Source organism: Lynx canadensis, chromosome A2 (assembly GCF_007474595.2).
Source record: "Lynx canadensis isolate LIC74 chromosome A2, mLynCan4.pri.v2, whole genome shotgun sequence".
Lineage (NCBI taxonomy): Eukaryota > Metazoa > Chordata > Mammalia > Carnivora > Felidae > Lynx > Lynx canadensis.
Window position 1 is genome coordinate 5,234,992 of NC_044304.2, and position 16,556 is coordinate 5,251,547.

The 16,556-nt window shown below is 62.6% G+C and overlaps 1 protein-coding gene across 10 annotated transcripts; it reads left to right on the forward strand.

Annotated features, from left to right (window-relative positions):
• The first annotated feature begins 440 nt into the window (after positions 1-440).
• ADAMTS10 (ADAM metallopeptidase with thrombospondin type 1 motif 10) lies at positions 441-16,269 on the forward strand. Of its 10 annotated transcripts, none has more exons than XM_030293160.1 (24): positions 441-548; positions 709-1,055; positions 1,403-1,559; positions 2,595-2,812; positions 4,444-4,527; positions 4,636-4,781; positions 5,199-5,242; positions 5,398-5,503; positions 5,591-5,737; positions 5,938-6,079; positions 8,713-8,820; positions 9,166-9,311; positions 9,409-9,472; positions 10,569-10,671; positions 10,985-11,118; positions 11,225-11,348; positions 12,288-12,368; positions 12,455-12,618; positions 12,713-12,839; positions 12,933-13,062; positions 13,430-13,634; positions 13,880-14,056; positions 14,137-14,296; positions 15,562-15,817. In XM_030293160.1, exons 1-24 carry the CDS (start codon positions 461-463, stop codon positions 15,717-15,719), a joined length of 3,360 nt encoding a protein of 1,119 aa, XP_030149020.1. In that variant the 5' UTR covers positions 441-460; the 3' UTR covers positions 15,720-15,817. The 10 variants fall into 10 exon arrangements, with proteins under 10 accessions (XP_030149020.1, XP_030149043.1, XP_030149028.1 ...); XM_030293183.1 differs by having other exon boundaries at positions 12,713-12,844; positions 15,562-15,712; XM_030293168.1 differs by having other exon boundaries at positions 15,509-15,712.
• The last annotated feature ends 287 nt before the right edge of the window (positions 16,270-16,556 follow it).

The window sequence follows — 16,556 nt, forward strand, 5'->3', positions numbered from 1 at the left end:
TAATCTGAACTCTCCCTATTCGGTCACTCCCAGGAGACCGAGCCCCACGGTGGTCAAGGACAGCCTCCATATCATACGTAGTCCTTACCCAGGGAAGGAATCCTCAGGATTATTGTGGAAATGAAGTGAAATGGTGCAAAAACGTTCAGGCCAATAGCTGGCACCTCGTAGATGCTCACAAAGTCGAAATCCCTGTGAATCCTAATAGTACAGGGAGGAAGAAGAGGGTGGGGACAGGGGGACTTCTGAATGAGAAGATGTCTTGGGCATCCTTGGGGCTGGGAGTGAGGGGCCCTGGCACTGGCTACACTGGGCAGTGGGACCAGGCACCCGCCCCCCCGACCCAACTCCTCCCTCCCAGGAGCCCAGTGATGCTGCCCAGGCTGTGAACAGGGGAGGCGGTGCTGTGGGGGCTGCCGGCAGCCGGGGCTGGAGAGAGACATGTGGACACGTGGCCTCTATGGCTCCCGCCTGCCATATCCTCCGCTGGGTCCTCACCCTGGGGCTGGGCCTCACATTCGAAGTCCTACATGCCTTCCGGTCTCAAGGTAGGGGTGGTCCAGGGGCGACAGTGGGGAGGGAAAAAGGAGCTGAGGAAGGGTCAGTGGGGCTGGGATGGCAGTCAATGCGGGGAAGGCCCTGTAGCCAAGCAGCCAAGACACGGGTCATTCCCAAGGCTCACCCCAAGCCTCTGACCCTCGCCCACAGATGAGTTCCTGTCCAGTCTGGAGAGCTATGAGATCGCATTCCCCACTCGAGTGGACCATAATGGGGCACTGCTGGCCTTCTCGCCCCCGCCCCCCCGGAGGCAGCGTCGGGGCACAGGGCCAGCCGCAGAGTCCCGCCTCTTCTACAAGGTGGCTGCACCCAGCACCCACTTTCTGCTGAACCTGACCCGCAGCCCCCGCCTTCTAGCAGGGCACGTCTCCGTGGAGTACTGGACACGGGAGGGCCTGGCCTGGCAGAGGGCTGCCCGGCCCCACTGCCTCTACGCCGGCCACTTGCAGGGCCAGGCCGGCAGCTCCCGTGTGGCCATCAGCACCTGTGGGGGCCTGGTGAGCGGAGGGTTCTGGGAAGCAGGGAGAAATGCCCACAAGTTTGGGAGTTCAGAAAAACATTCCCGTGTAGAGGTCAGAGAAGGAATCACGGTGGATATTTTGAAAGCATTTTGAGCTCATCAAAAGGATTAGTTATTTTTTTAGGACGCAGCCAAAGCTGAACTTAGAGGAGAATGTATAGCCTTGGGGGTCAAGCTGAAAATTAATAAACTGAACATCCACCTCAAGAAGCAACAGAACCCCAGTAAGATAGAAGGAATGAAATCATAAAGACAGAGATAGGGCCCCATGGGTCCTGGGAGCAAAATCTGATCCAAGCCCTCTGCCCACTCCCCAACCCCTAGCATGGCCTCATTGTGGCAGATGAAGAAGAATACTTGATCGAGCCCCTGCAAGTTGGGCCCAAAGGAACCCAGGGCCCAGAGGAGAGTGGCCCCCATGTGGTATACAAGCGCTCCTCTCTGCGTCACCCCCACCTGGACACAGCCTGTGGAGTGAGAGGTACACCTGTCTTTCTGGGGGTGGGCAGAGGGGCTGCACATCTTTGCCTTAAGGCAGAGGTAGGCAGGAGTGTCTCTCCCTGCAGAAGGTCAGCAGGTAGCTACATGCGGGGAGAAACGGCAGACAGCCAGACCGCAGGACGGTAGGGTGGTGAAACAGCCCATCTATCACTGCCATAGTCTGATGGTCCAGCAGTGAGTGAGTGACACAGGCAGCTGGACAGCCAGACAGGTGCTCAGGTGTAAAACCCTCCACCTCCGGGATTCCTGTGCAATCAGACAGTTCAGCGGCCGGGTAGTTGCAGATACTTGAGCCATTGCACAGCGAAAACACCGTTCAGAAGGTCCGATGTACAGTCAGACTTTCAGGAGGGCAGTTCTAGATCAGAGGGTCAGGGAATGGGAAGGCAAGAAAACTGGATGAGACAGATATCAACCAGGGCAATTGTACAGCTAGAAAAACAGGTTGCCGTGGGGACAAAGGCAGAGCCCGGGGACATTAAATGAGGTACACCATCTGACAGTCTGGGAGTAGGACACTGTGGCAGACGTACAACCGCAGTCAGCTGTACAAACAGAAAAGCGGGTGGTTTCACAGCCGGGCGGCCCGTGAGACGGTTGCACTGGATCCAGTTGGGCAGTAAGACCATGGGGCGCTTGGGCTGTGCGATGCTGAGAATGGGGCACGGTTGGAAGGTCACAAAGTCCTGCAAGCACACAGTTCCGCTGCTGAGGCAGGCGTCTACACACACACACACACACACACGTTTGGGCAACAGAATTGTCAGGAAGTCATACGGTCGTGCCGGCTGTTATGGGACAGCTGTTTGACCAGCCAGTGGGCAGTGGGGCAGTCCCTTCCTTGTACAACCAGACGTCTGGGCAACAGACACACTGTAGAACCAGACCTTGTGCAACCAGAACACCCAGTAGCCCAAGAATGAGGGGTCTGGCGGCCAGTTGGGCAGATGAGCCATCAGACAGGTGGCTGGACAGTAAGGGCAGGCAGCGGATTGACCAGAAGTTGTCCATCCAGACGAGAAACCGTGGAAGGGGCGGCCATGGTGGCTGCGCACCCTGAAGCCGCCACCTGCCAGGCCCCTGGGGAATGAAACAGAGCGTGGCCAGCCAGGCCTGAAGCGCTCGGTCAGCCGAGAGCGCTACGTGGAGACCCTGGTGGTGGCTGACAAGATGATGGTGGCCTACCACGGGCGCCGAGACGTGGAACAGTACGTGCTGGCCATCATGAACATTGTAAGTGCCTCCCCCTCCCTGGGCGTGGGGCCCCGAGACCTGGAGCCAGCCCGCGGGGGGGCAGGAAAAGGGGTCTCGCCATTCCACCCACTAGCCCCGACCTGAGGCCAGGGAACCGGAATGGAGGGGGGCAGAGTGGGAAAGGAGGCCCACGCACGTGTGGCAAGGAATGGGGGGAAACAGCCGAGCTCTGCGGCCGGGAGCGTGGACTCGAAAGCCTGCGGGCCGGGGCCGAAATCTCAACTCCGCTCCTTTTTAGCTTGGACAAGTTACTTCACTTCTGTGCCTTGGTTTACCCATCTGTAAAATGGGGCTGGTAATAGTACCTACTTCACGAGGCTAAGGTGCTCGCAGTGAATCGATAAACGTATTTAGAACAGCGCTTGGCACGCGGTAGGTGCTGTATAACTGTCTCCTATACAAAATAAGGACACAGGACGCCTGGGTGGCTCAGTCGGTTAAGCATCTGACCGGCTCAGGTCACGGTCTCACAGTTTGTGAGTTTGAGTCCCACATAGGGTGAGCTCAAGCCGCGCTTTGGGTAAAACACGAGCCCCGCTTCTCTCTCTCCCCCTCTTCTGTCTCTCTCTCTCTCTCTCTCTGCCCCTCACCCACTTGCACCCTCTCTCTCAAAAGTAAAATAAAATAAGGACACGGCTTGCCCATACCTGTCGAGGTTAGCAGCACACACACACGGGCCCGCACCTGTACGCGTGCGGAACTCTCCTACAAGCACCTGCCTGTAACTCCATACAGGTCACCTCACTGACCCACACTCAGATATACCCGCTGCCCATACCAGATCTCGGTCGGGCCCCCGGATCTCCCTGAGCCTCCGTTTCCGCCTTTGTAAAATACTGTTATAATGGCATCTACCACAGAGGGTAAGAGGCCGGGGGCGGGGGGTGGGGGTGGGGAGAGAAGCCAGACGGAGCATTTGGCACGCGGTAAGAGCCTGACACGTGGCACTGTTGTTTCCCTGAAGCAAAAAGGGAGGAGAGAAGGTTCAGCAGACAGACAGAGGGCCCAGCGTGTTGACCCGACACCGTGTATGATGCTGCCACGTTTTGCCCTCGCCCTGCCGCACCCCCCTTGGGTTGTCAAAGTTACCTAAAACCTGCCAGGGTTTCTGGAGGTTTCCACGTGGGACAGGCATGCCCCAGGCTCCAAGATCACTGCGCCGTGTGGCCCACTCACCCCCGGGCACTCCCTCCCCCTCCCTGGTCACTGTCTCCAACGCTTCCTGCCCCCTGCTTGTGGTGATGCTCAGATTGGTACCTTTAGACGGCGGTGGAATGAGGCCAGATGTGCAGGGCTGCTGCGGGGTGGGCAGGGATGAGCTGAATGGGGGTGGGTCAGGAAGAAACGTACCGATAAGCAACCGTGCTGTGTAGGCGGGCTTACCCAGACCCAAATCCCACCTGGGGCACCTGCCAGCTCTCTGCGTGTCAGTCTGCCCCTCTGTAAAACGGGAAGGAGCGCAGTACCTACCCGTGCGAAGACGTACCCGGGAGGCTTAGCCTGACGCCCGGCACACAGTGACAAAAGACAGCTACCGTCACCGTCTTGCCTTTTGTCTTCTGCTCTGAGCCCCTCTTAAGACTCGGTCTCTCTTGTTTCTTGGAGGTCAGGTTGCCAAACTTTTCCAGGACTCGAGTCTGGGAAACATCGTTAATATCCTGGTGACACGCCTCATCCTGCTCACGGAGGACCAGGTGCGCGGGCCCCGCACCCCCCCCACCCCCACCCCTGCACACCAGCGCTGCCTGCCCCCCCCCCCCAGCGCGGCTGGCGCCCATGCACCTCACTCTGTCTGCCCGCAGCCCACCCTGGAGATCACCCACCACGCCGGGAAGTCCCTGGACAGCTTCTGTAAGTGGCAGAAATCCATCGTGAACCGCAGCGGCCATGGCAACGCCATTCCGGAGAACGGTGTGGCCAACCATGACACAGCGGTGCTCATCACGCGGTGAGGGGGGCGGGGAGGGCTCCAGGACGTGGGCCGGGGGAGCAAGCGGTCCCGGGGACCGTCCAGGTCCAAGCAGGGGGCACGCCTGCCGGGAGACGGGAGAGGCTGGGAAGCTTCGGCCACTCCAGTGGGGCGCCAGGGGCGGGGAGGGGCTGCTGGGAACCTGAGAGCAGGGGGGGGGGGAGGCGCAGGGCCAGTGGGCCAGGTGGGCACAGGTGCACCCATTCACTCACCGTCTCATTCCTGCGGTCAGCCAGTCGCTCGCGCACCCCCGGCATCCCCAAGGTCGGCTGGGGGCAGAGCACGAGGCTCGGGGCGAGAGGCAGGCAGAAGTGAGCCGCCCCAGATGGTCATGGTGGCACCAGCAGGGCTCAGGGAGGCAGCCCAGCCCCTCACCGCCCCGCTCTCCCTCCACAGCCACGACATCTGCATCTACAAGAACAAACCGTGCGGCACGCTAGGTACTTACGCCCCCTGGGCTGGCAGGCGCCCGTGAAGGCAGGGGACCGGCTGACCCCGGCCCCGGTGGGGGGAGGGGGGAGAGGGCAGCCGGCAGGGTGGCCGGGCCCGTCACCGCAGCCTGAGCCCAGCCCCGCCCCGCGTGCCCGTTGCGCAGGCCTGGCACCCGTGGGCGGGATGTGCGAGCGGGAGAGGAGCTGCAGTATCAACGAGGACATTGGCCTGGCCACGGCCTTCACCATCGCCCACGAGATCGGACACACGTGAGGCCGGGGGACGCGGCAGGGGGAGCACGGGGACTGCGGGGCGGGCTCCCGGGGCGCCCGCAGAGCCGACCCTGCTCTCCCCAGGTTTGGCATGAACCACGACGGCGTGGGGAACAGCTGCGGGGCCCGTGGCCAGGACCCAGCAAAGCTCATGGCCGCCCACATCACCATGAAGACCAACCCTTTCGTGTGGTCGTCCTGCAGCCGCGACTACATCACCAGCTTTCTGGAGTGAGGACGTGCCCGCCCGCCTGTCCATACTCAGGCTCGCGGGGGCGGGGGAAGGGTCTGGAAACCAGAGTGCCTCCGAGGGGTGGGGGGGCCGTTCCCTGCAGGGCTGCTCCCCGGGACCCGCGCCCCCAGCTGGGTGGGTTCCCTGAGCTCTTCGGCTGCAGCCCCCTAACGTGACAGCTGCTTTCTTCTCACCACAGCTCAGGCCTGGGGCTGTGCCTGAACAACCGGCCCCCCAGACAGGACTTCGTGTACCCGACCGTAGCACCCGGCCAGGCCTACGACGCGGATGAACAGTGCCGCTTCCAACATGGAGTCAAATCGCGTCAGTGTAAATACGGGGTAGAGAGAGCCTTCCTGCTTTCCTTCCTGGGAGGGGAGGGGCCGCAGGGGGTGGGAGAGCCGGGAAGGGGGTGAGCCCCCTTGGGGGCTGGGGGAGAAGAGGTGCACGGGTGTGCGAAGGTCACATGCTCTCCAGCAATGACTGGGGTGGAGAATGGGATCTCCTGGTCCTCCAGACCCCCTGATTTTGGGGGGGCGGGGCCAGGGAGAGCCTGGGCATTACCTTCTGTCCAGCATATCAGGCCACCTGTGGCTTTAGCAGAACTAACGCCCCAAGCCCCCTCACTGGGCCATTTTTAACCAGACATCCAAACTGGGTGGAAATAGTTCCTTGGGGATGGACCATCTTCCCCACTTGGCAAAGAACCAGACAGAGCCTTCCAAGGACACCACCCTGTCTGCACTCCCCACATCCCCCCCAACAACTGGTTCACACGATCGCCTGGCCCTGACCCTTGGCTGGATGAGCCTGAGCCTCCTGACCAACCCCCTCACTCTTTGTGAGGTTTAGATCGACTTCCAGAGCCCCGTCCTGTCATGGACAAGCAAGCTGGGCGTCCCGCTCCCAGCTGCCCCCAAGAAACTGGAGGCCTGCTGGCTTCCTCAAGACTCCAGAGGTGAGAGTTGACATGGCCAAGCTAAGGTCATGTTCACTCAACCCAAGAACAGGCAGCTGGTAAAGTGACTCTTGCCCACCCCCACCCCCAACTTGGCTGTTAAGGACAGCACCCTTAATGAATTTCTAAAGAATCTGGAAGCTACCCTAGGGCATCTGCCTATCCCAGGTGTCCTAACAATGATGACAATGCCTGCCGCTTACTGAGCACTCGCTATGTGCTAAGCGTGTGATACGTATCATCTCATTGAAACTCTTGACGATCCCACGTGACAGATGAAGGGACTGGGGAGTAGGGAGGGTGCCTTGCCCAAAGTCACAGTTCGAGAACACGTCAGAGTCAGGATTCGAATCCAGGTCTCTCTGTGACTCCAAATGTCACAAGGAGGTAGGGGAGGGGAGGAGGTGCCAGAATATGGAGCGTGGATGGGTGCTGGCTGTATGTTGAATTGATTCTTCCTTTTATTTTTCCAAGGATCATCTTCCCGGCGCCCCTGGCAAAGGGGGAAAGTATTGACTACATGTAACTTGGCTAACGTGTAAAGGGCTGGGCCTTGAGCCTAGTCTAGAGATAGCTGTGGTCCTTGTTACACAACATCAGGGAATTTATGCAATCCCTTTCATATCTACCCTGCCACATGCCTCTCCCTTTTAGGTAGGCAAGGCCTCTGTTGTAGATGAAGAAACTGAGGCCCAAAGAGGGGCATGTGCTGCAAGTCGGGGGCGGAGCCGCTGTCTCCCAGAGTGCCCCCCCACCCCTACCCCCGCTCGTGCATTTGCACCACAGCGCCTCCTTGTGGACAGGAGGAAAAGCAGGACTGGAACAGCCTGCTCTCTTTAAGAGGTGTCCCGAGGGGCCCTGGGGCATGTGATCTTTTTTTACAAATGGCCAGGAGGACGCAAGCCAAGTGAAGCCAGAAATCCAGGCTGAGTTTTTAGCTGAGATGTGTGCCCTGAAGGGGCAGAAGGCAGGGACTCTGGAGGACGTTTGAGGGAGCAGATTTGAGAAAAACCTTCTGAACTTCTCATATGTGTGCAGGTGTCTCTCAGAGGCTGACCCAGACAAGGGACCCTGCTGTAGCCAGTGATTGGTCCAATCCCAAACCTTCAAAACTTGAAAGCATTCGGTTCAGAGAGGAAATGACACATAATTAGTAAAAAGGAGACCAAAGGATCTTCACTTCTTGGGTGTTGGGAGGGAAGACCCTGGGAGGTGGGGCAGGACATAGGCTAGAGGGTCAGAGATTTGGCCACACTTGAACCCGTTGGGGTTTGTCCAAGGATATTAACCTAAAGGGTCAGAGTGACTTCCTGGGACTGGCCCAGCCCCAGCAGGACTCAGACAAGAAGGTGGGCAGATTTTTCAGTGAGGGAGGTAAAGGAACGTCCCACCCAGATCCAGCCTGGCCTTTCCCCCTGCCCTGCCCTGCCCTGCCCGCTCCCCCCCCCCCCAGCCTCCCACAGATTAAAGGCTTTGGGAGCTTCCCCAGTGTGGGTGGGGGCAACGAGGAGGACCACCAGCTGGAAAAACTCAGAAACGAGGCCTTTGACCTGAGCCGTCTCCCAGGCCTGGGTTTTCAGAATTGCTGTTTTCCCAGGGGCTGCTTCATCAGCAGGTCCCAAGTTTCCTTCTGGAAACTCAGGAGGCACCAGGGTGAATGGATCACAGACCCGTCCATCAAAGGTCTGGGTTAGAACCCAGGCTGCCCCTCAGGGGCTGTGTGATCCCTAGCAAGTGACTTTACCTGTCTGAGCCTTGGTTTTCTCAGTGAAACAGGGGTGATAATGCGTAAGGGAGTTGATGGCACACACGGACGTTGGATAAGTGCGGCCCACGAGGCAGAGAGGCGGTCTCAGGCCATGCCCCACAGGAGGATTCAAGAAGGCTCCTTGAGACCCAGCAAAGGAGCGCCGGGGCCCCACTGCTAGGCGGCAGAGAGCGGGTCGCCGCCTGGCGGGCGGGCTGCCAGAGGGAGGAGGGCGGGGGGCGAGCCTGAGCGGGCGCCTTGGCCCGCAGGAGGTCTGCAGCGAGCTGTGGTGTCTGAGCAAGAGCAACCGATGCATCACCAACAGCATTCCAGCCGCCGAGGGCACGCTGTGCCAGACGCACACCATCGACAAGGGGGTGAGCGCGGCCGAGGCCGCCCGCCGGCCCCGCCCCCTGCCCCGAGCCACGCCTGCCGCGCCGCGGTTCCAGTTTTCCTTCGCTCTGGCCCCGCCCACTGCCCGCAGGCCCCGCCCCGTCTCCCGCCGCTTGGGTCCCAAGCTAGTTTCACCTCCTGACGGTGGCCGTCTGCGGAGGCGACGCCCCTGCGCTGCCTGCGTCGGGGTCCTCAGACTTCCACCCTCCTCCTTCCGTCCCCTCCCAGGGGTGCTGAGACCCCCGGCTGGGGGGAGGGGCGGGGCAGGAAGGAGCGCCGGGATCTCGGGAGCCGGACTCACCCCCTCCGCCTCCCCCTCCTCTCCTCAGTGGTGCTACAAGAGAGTGTGCGTCCCCTTCGGGTCGCGGCCGGAGGGCGTGGACGGGGCTTGGGGCCCGTGGACCCCGTGGGGCGACTGCAGCCGGACGTGCGGCGGCGGCGTGTCCTCCTCCAGCCGTCATTGCGACAGCCCCAGGTCAGACCTTAGGACCTTTCGGAAAGGGAGATGGGGGCGGGCCCCGCCGTCTGTCTCCCCCTGCCCGGTATCCCCTCTGTCCCCCTCCCCCTTCCAGGCCAACGATCGGGGGCAAGTACTGCCTGGGTGAGAGACGGCGGCACCGCTCCTGCAACACCGACGTGAGTTTCCCCAGGACCCCAGGCCGGGTATCCGCGGCCCCTCTTACGCTTGGAAAAGGGGCATGAATCAGCTTCGGACGAGCCTCAGCCGGGCACCTGCCGTCTCTTCGGGACCCTGCGGCGGCTAGCGGCGCCCTGTCCTGCCCTCCCTACACCTGCCCCTGGGCCCCGGTGCCCACCCGGCCCAGCACGCCCTGCAAGCGTCTAGCTCCTTCCATTTCTCAGCAGATGAGTCTCCCACCTTGAAGTTGCTTGACCCCCACAACCTCCACCAGCTATGGCGAGCCTCGCCCCCTCCCTTCAAAGCCCAAATTCCCCAAGCCAACCCACCCCTGTCACCAAACCCAGTGGCCACACTGGGGTCCTCTGCTTGCACACCCTTCTAACCAGGTGCCTCGGCCCCGGTCCAAAACTCCTGCCTTGCCCGCATCACCCGTGCCCTGTACCCCCAGCCTCCCGGGCTACACCTTCTGTCTCCTTTTCTCCACTGCTGCCCCTTTGTTAAACGCTGGGGGGGTCCCCATGGCTGGTTGGGCCTCCTGGCTGTAAATGAGTCTTCTATGTACACACCCAGTAAGCACAGGACTCACTGCAGGGTGGTGGGGGGAGAGGAGGGCTCAGAGGTCAGGGAAAGCTTTGGAGTGAGGGGTGGGTGGCCTTCCCAGTTCCACCTGGAGGGGCTCGTGTCTCCAGGGAGTCCACGCGCGCGCATGCACACACACATACACACACACACACACACACACACACGCACACCTCATAAGGAGTGCCCCTTGCTCCTTTCTAGGCCTGCTGTCTCAAGAAAGGCCTCATGGTCTGAAACCAGAAACCCAGCCATCGTCCCCAGCTGGCCCCATGCTCTAATAAGTCACCTGCTCCATCTCAGACGTCCCCATCCCTCCAGCTCCAGGCCTAGCCCAGGCCACTGACCAGTCTCACCTGGCCCTCCACAGCCTCCTCCCTGGCCTCTCTGCCTTCAGCCTCACCCCTCCAACCCATCCCTGCTCTGAGCATCAGGCCTCTGGCCTTGAGCCTGTGCCCTAACTGCATCCCCCCCACAGCTGGCCTCCCTCCCTCTCTCCTCTCTCGCCCCCAGGACTGTCCCCCAGGCTCTCAGGACTTCAGGGAAATGCAGTGCTCTGAATTTGACAGTGTCCCCTTCCGTGGAAAATTCTACACATGGAAGACATACCGAGGAGGTGAGTGAGGACCTCAGGAGGCCGTGGGGCAGTGGAGGACAGCAGCAGGTGGATACAGCATTGGGGCGGGGGGGGGGGCTGCCCAGAGCACCCCCTTCACCCAAGGGGCCCCAGAGCCCAGGATGTGGCTCAGTAGTTCCTCAGCTGGATGCAGGGAACCCCAACTCTCTGCCCAACCTGCCCGTCCTTGTCGGGTCTGGGGTCCACCTATGCCTCGCCGCCCCCAGGGAGCAAGCGGGGAGTCCCCTGTGGAGCTCCCCCAGGGAGAGAGAGGGTCAGGCCCTCGGGGTCTGACGGGACTGTGCCCCCCCAGGGGGCGTGAAGGCCTGCTCACTCACGTGCCTGGCCGAAGGCTTCAACTTCTACACCGAGAGGGCGGCAGCCGTGGTGGACGGGACGCCCTGCCGCCCAGACACGGTGGACATTTGCGTCAGCGGCGAGTGCAAGGTGGAGGGGACTCCCAGAGGTGGAGAGAGGGCAAGGGAACGGAGGGGTGGAGGCAGGGAGGCGGGGCTCGCTGACACTCCCACCCCCGCCCCACCCCCCTCCCCAGCACGTGGGCTGTGACCGGGTCCTGGGCTCCGACCTGAGGGAGGACAAGTGCAGGGTCTGTGGTGGTGACGGCAGTGCCTGCGAAACCATTGAGGGGGTCTTCAGCCCAGCTTCGCCTGCAGCCGGTGAGAGATCTCCGTTCCCTCTCCTTCTCCCCACTTGGCGACGCAGGGGGGCCAGGGGGGCAGCACCGGCCCCGTCACAGCAGCCAGGGGCCCCGTGGGGACCCCAAAAAGTCCCGGGGGCAGAGCAATGCCTCAGATCAGGGTCGGGGACCAGCTTGGGCTCTGGTGCCTAAGCCTTGGCAGTTAACGTGAGGAGAAGGTCAGCGACCTAAACCTTTCCCCTCCCCCCACCCTGGGGGCCTGGCGCCGGGTCTGGGGCAATGGGGGGTTGACCCCTCTCCATGGTCTGAGCCAGGGGGCTGAGGGACACCGTGCTAGAGGAAAAGGCTAACTAGGGAAGGGACATCTGCAGGCTGTGGTGAACTTGACTATGCTTCCCGACCTTGGGCAGAAGAGAGACCCCAGGGAGGAGGTGGGGGGATGGGAGCAGGGGCTTCTGGAAGCAAACACACAGTGAGGCCCAAGTGTAGGGTCCAGGGGACAGGGAGGGGCCCGGGGCGTAGGTGGTGGGGCCCACTGCGAACCTAACTCCAGCTGTTAAAATCGCCGTGTCGCCGTGTGGGTCGGGGCCTCCAAGGTGCCCCCTTCCCTGTGCCCATAGCCAGCCCTGCTGCATGCTTGAGGGGGAGGGGGTGGACCAGGCCACTGTGGTGGTCAGAGAGGCAGGAAAGTCTGGGTTCAAACCCCAGCCCAGCCAGTTCCTAGCGGTCAAACCTGGGTGCGTTGCCTAGCTTCTCTGAGCCTCTCAGTCTCGTCATCTGTAAAATGGGTGTGACAACACATCCGCTTCACAGGCCCGGAGCCGGGGATGCCCTGGAAGGTCCCTGTGAGCACTTAGCGCAGCAGTGGTTAGCTGTTGTCATCAGGGGCCAGGAACGGGGGAGGTAGGCAGGTGTGGGGGAAGGGCCAAGTGGGCGACCTCTCAGCTCCACCGTGCAGGGTATGAGGAAGTCGTCTGGATCCCCAAAGGCTCCGTCCACATCTTCATCCAGGACCTGAACCTTTCCCTCAGTCACCTGGGTGAGCTGGAGGTGGAGGGACGCGGACTGGGGGGTCAGGAGGGGGTCAGCGTGGCTGGGGGTCTGACCCCTGTGCTGTCCCCCTAGCCCTGAAGGGGGACCAGGAATCCCTGCTGCTGGAGGGGCTGCCCGGGACCCCCCAGCCGCACCGCCTGCCCCTGGCTGGGACCACCTTTCAGCTGCGACAGGGGCCAGATCAGACACAGAGCCTGGAAGCCCTGGGACCTATAAATGCGTCTCTCATCGTCATGGTAACGACAGTGGGAGCCAGGTGCAGGAAGACCTTAGCCTCCCTGTGGGGACTAGAGCTTGGCTTCCACGTGATGGCCCCCTCCCCCGCCTCAGGTGCTGGCCCGGACAGAGCTGGCGGCCCTCCGCTACCGTTTCAACGCGCCCATCGCCCGGGATGCACTGCCCCCCTACTCCTGGCACTATGCACCCTGGACCAAGTGCTCTGCCCAGTGTGCCGGCGGTGAGGTCGGGGTGGGCTCAGGGGCGGGCCCGGGTCACCTGGGCTGACCTTCTGGTCGTGGCAGGGCTGAGCGGGTCTCTCGCCCACCCCCAGGCAGCCAGGTGCAGGCCGTGGAGTGCCGCAATCAGCTGGACAGCTCGGCCGTGGCCCCCCACCACTGCAGCGCCCACAGCAAACTGCCCAAGAGGCAGCGCGCCTGCAACACAGAGCCCTGCCCACCCGAGTGAGTGCCCGCCAGGGCGCAGGGCGACAAGAGCGGGGCGGGCAGTGCTCCTCAGAGCAGAGGAGCGTGTGCTCCCAGGACTGGAGGGGGGTGGGGGTGGCAGTGCTCCCCAGGGTGGGGTCGGAGCCCTGATTCCCCTTAGCCGGGTCCAGGTGATCACGTCCGCCGGGGTGATGCACGTCCCCAGGCGCAGCGCGGGTCCAGGGCGACGATCCCCCCAGCGCGGGATAATATTTCAAGCAGCAGGCACCCCCCCCCCCCGTGCCAGTTAAGATGCCGGTTATGGGGGAGGAGGGGGATAGGCCGGCACCCCGCCCTCGGGGAGCCCCGCCCCGCACGCTCTCTCAGACCCGCCCCCTCCCCACAGCTGGGTGGTGGGGAACTGGTCGCGCTGCAGCCGCAGCTGTGATGCGGGCGTGCGCAGCCGCTCCGTCGTGTGCCAGCGCCGCGTGTCGGCCGCCGAGGAGAAGGCGCTGGACGACAGCGCGTGCCCGCAGCCGCGCCCGCCAGTGCTGGAGGCCTGCCAGGGCCCCGCTTGCCCGCCGGAGTGGGCGGCCCTGGACTGGTCAGAGGTCAGCCGCCCCTTCCCGCTAGCTGCGCAGCGGGGGGTAGGGACCGGGGGGCCCACATCGGGGTGCCCACCGAGGCACCGCTGCGCGGTCACGAGCCCCTCCTGCTGGGCCCAGAGCGCCCCCTCCAGACTGGCCCGAGGTTAGCCGGACCCCTCCTCGCCTCCCTCCGGACGACCATCCTCCCCACCCCGGTGCGTGCGGGGACTGGAGCGCCCGTGAGCACGAAACCCCCTCTCCAACTGCAGTGCACCCCCAGCTGCGGGCCAGGCCTCCGCCACCGCGTCGTCCTTTGCAAGAGCTCAGACCACCGCGCCACGCTGCCCCCCGGGCACTGCCCGCCCGCGGCCAAGCCGCCGGCCACCATGCGCTGCAACTTGCGCCGCTGCCCCCCAGCTCGCTGGGTGGCGGGCGAGTGGGGCGAGGTAGGTCTGCGCCCTGGGGGGCGGGGGCGGGGGCCGCCCGGGGGCCCGGCCTGCCCAGGCTCAGCGGCGACTCCCCGCAGTGCTCCGCACAGTGCGGCCTCGGGCAGCAACAGAGGGCGGTGCGCTGCTCCAGCCACACGGGGCAGCCGTCACGCGAGTGCGCCGAGGCCCTGCGGCCCCCCGCCACGCAGCAGTGCGAAGCCAAGTGCGACAGCGCGCCCCCCGGGGACGGCCCCGAAGGTATGTGGGGCGGGAGGCCGAGGGGCGGCGGGAGGGCCCGGTGCGGAGGAAGCCACAGGAGAGCGTAGGGGTCCTGACCTTTGGCCCGGAGCTTCTGCAACCACCGAAGTGCCTTTCTCTGTCCCCTCCAGGCCGTCCTGCACCACCCCTCCCTGCAAACATTTACGAACTGCCACTGCGTGCCTAGCTTTTTAGGCACCTGATCCTTCTGGGCCCCCAGACTCGGGCCATTCCCCCAGCCCACCTCCGTGGCCTTCACCCTGTTCATCTCCACTTGTCCCATTAGCTGCTTTTTTTTTTTTTAAGTCAGAATTTCTCAACCTCGGGCACGATTGATGTTTGGGGCCAGATAATTCGAGGGGGCGCCCTATGCATTGCAGGATATTCAGCAACGTTCCTGACTTGTATCTGCGGGATGCCAATAGTGCTCCTGCACCCGCCGCCGCCGCCGCCCCCCCCCCCCCCACTCCCTGTAGTGACAACCAGAAATGTCTCCAGATTCGGCCAAATGTCCTCTGGGGGGCAAAATAGCATTCCCTTGAGAACCACTGCTTTAAATACGTCCATTTTTTTTTTCTACCTAAGTATTTTCCATACAGAGCAATAGATCACTTCCTCCGGGCACTAGAACCAAACTGGATTGAGCTTCCTTCTCTGTGCCTTGGTTTTCTAATCTGTCAAGGGGGGTCAATACTAGATTCACTTGGGGGGGGGGGGGCTGCGCGAGGGAGATGGAATAAAACAAGCCACGCGAAGCCCTTTGTTAAGCACCAGGCCCTACCGTACATCACTGCCCAAGTGGGAGCCCGCATCATTGTCCCGATCAGACGGCGGATTGCCGTGAACACAAAATACACAAACACCCAGAAAAGAAGTGACTCCTCTGGAGTTCAAAACCCTCAGTCTGTCACAAAGGGAAACGTGGAAGGATGGCAGCCCCGGTTGGACCAAAAGGATAACTGAAAGGGAATACTCCCAGACCCGGCACACTCTCTCAAAATCCTCCAAAAGCCTAATCACATATTTAGAAGCCCCGCCTTGAGTTTCATAGTTACAAGCTCCCTCCGAGAGGGGTCGAAACAGGCACAGGGAAGCCAGGAAGCCCTGTGCGGGCTGCGGACGCGCCCCTCAGGGAAGGGGCGCTGAGATCTGATCCCTCCCTTCCCCCCTTCCCCCCTCCCCATCCCGACCCCGTTCTCCCGCCCCCTCCAGAGTGCAAGGATGTGAACAAGGTCGCCTACTGCCCCCTGGTGCTCAAATTTCAGTTCTGCAGCAGAGCCTACTTCCGCCAGATGTGCTGCAAAACCTGCCAGGGCCGCTAGGGGGCGCGCGGGCCCCGGAGCCACAGCTGGGCGCCGGCTGGAGGGGACCATGCCTGCAGCTGGCCAGCCTGAAGGAGCCCGAGGGGGCGGGAGCTGGGTGAGACGAAGCCGGAAGTTATTTATTGGGAACCCCTGCAGGGCCCCTGGCTGGGGGGTGGAGAGGGGCTGGCCACCCCCAGGGCCCCTCCTCATCCCCTCTCCCAGTTCATAGTGAGACCCCCTCCAGGGTGGGTTTGAGGAGGGAACAACTGTTCGCCCTAGCGCCCTTTTCACCCACCCCTAGGGAGCCCCCAATACTGCCCCCCCTTTGACCGGAATATGTACTGTGAAGAGTGGGGGTGGGGAGGGGGTCTGCCGGTGTCCTGCCCCCAGCACTGCCCTATCCCTCCGCTCTGAGCTGGGGGGAGGGGGGGGTCTATGTCTGCCATGGGGGAGGGGGATTAGCAGCGCCTCCCTGACCCCCTCCCCCTGACCAGACCAGCTACAGGGGTGAGGCAGAGCTGGCAAGATCCACCCCAACCTCTGTCCTGCCTGCCCCAGGGGGACCCCGACATCCAGGCGCCCCCATCATGGTGCTACAGGCCCTGCCCTGGGGCCCACACACCCCTCGCCAGGAAGCCCTCCATCAATAAAGTTCTGTCTTGTGTAGACTTCCGAGCGTCAATATGTCTGTTCACATTCCGTCCCCGCCACCGAATGGATGCGGCCGCGGCCCCTCGCAGGTGGCCCCCATCAGTCCAAAGGGGCCTTTTACCAGCACAGACCAGAGCCCAGTGATTTTACAGCTTCTCAAGGAGGCGCTCAGAGCTACCCGGTCAGGCACCTGCCATCCCGCCCACCACGTCCCCAGGCCCGGGGCTCGCTCCCGCCCAGCCGCACGCGGCCTCCCAGGCCTCCCCGAAGTTCCTCAATCTCCCGCCGGCTTCCCATCTCCGGGC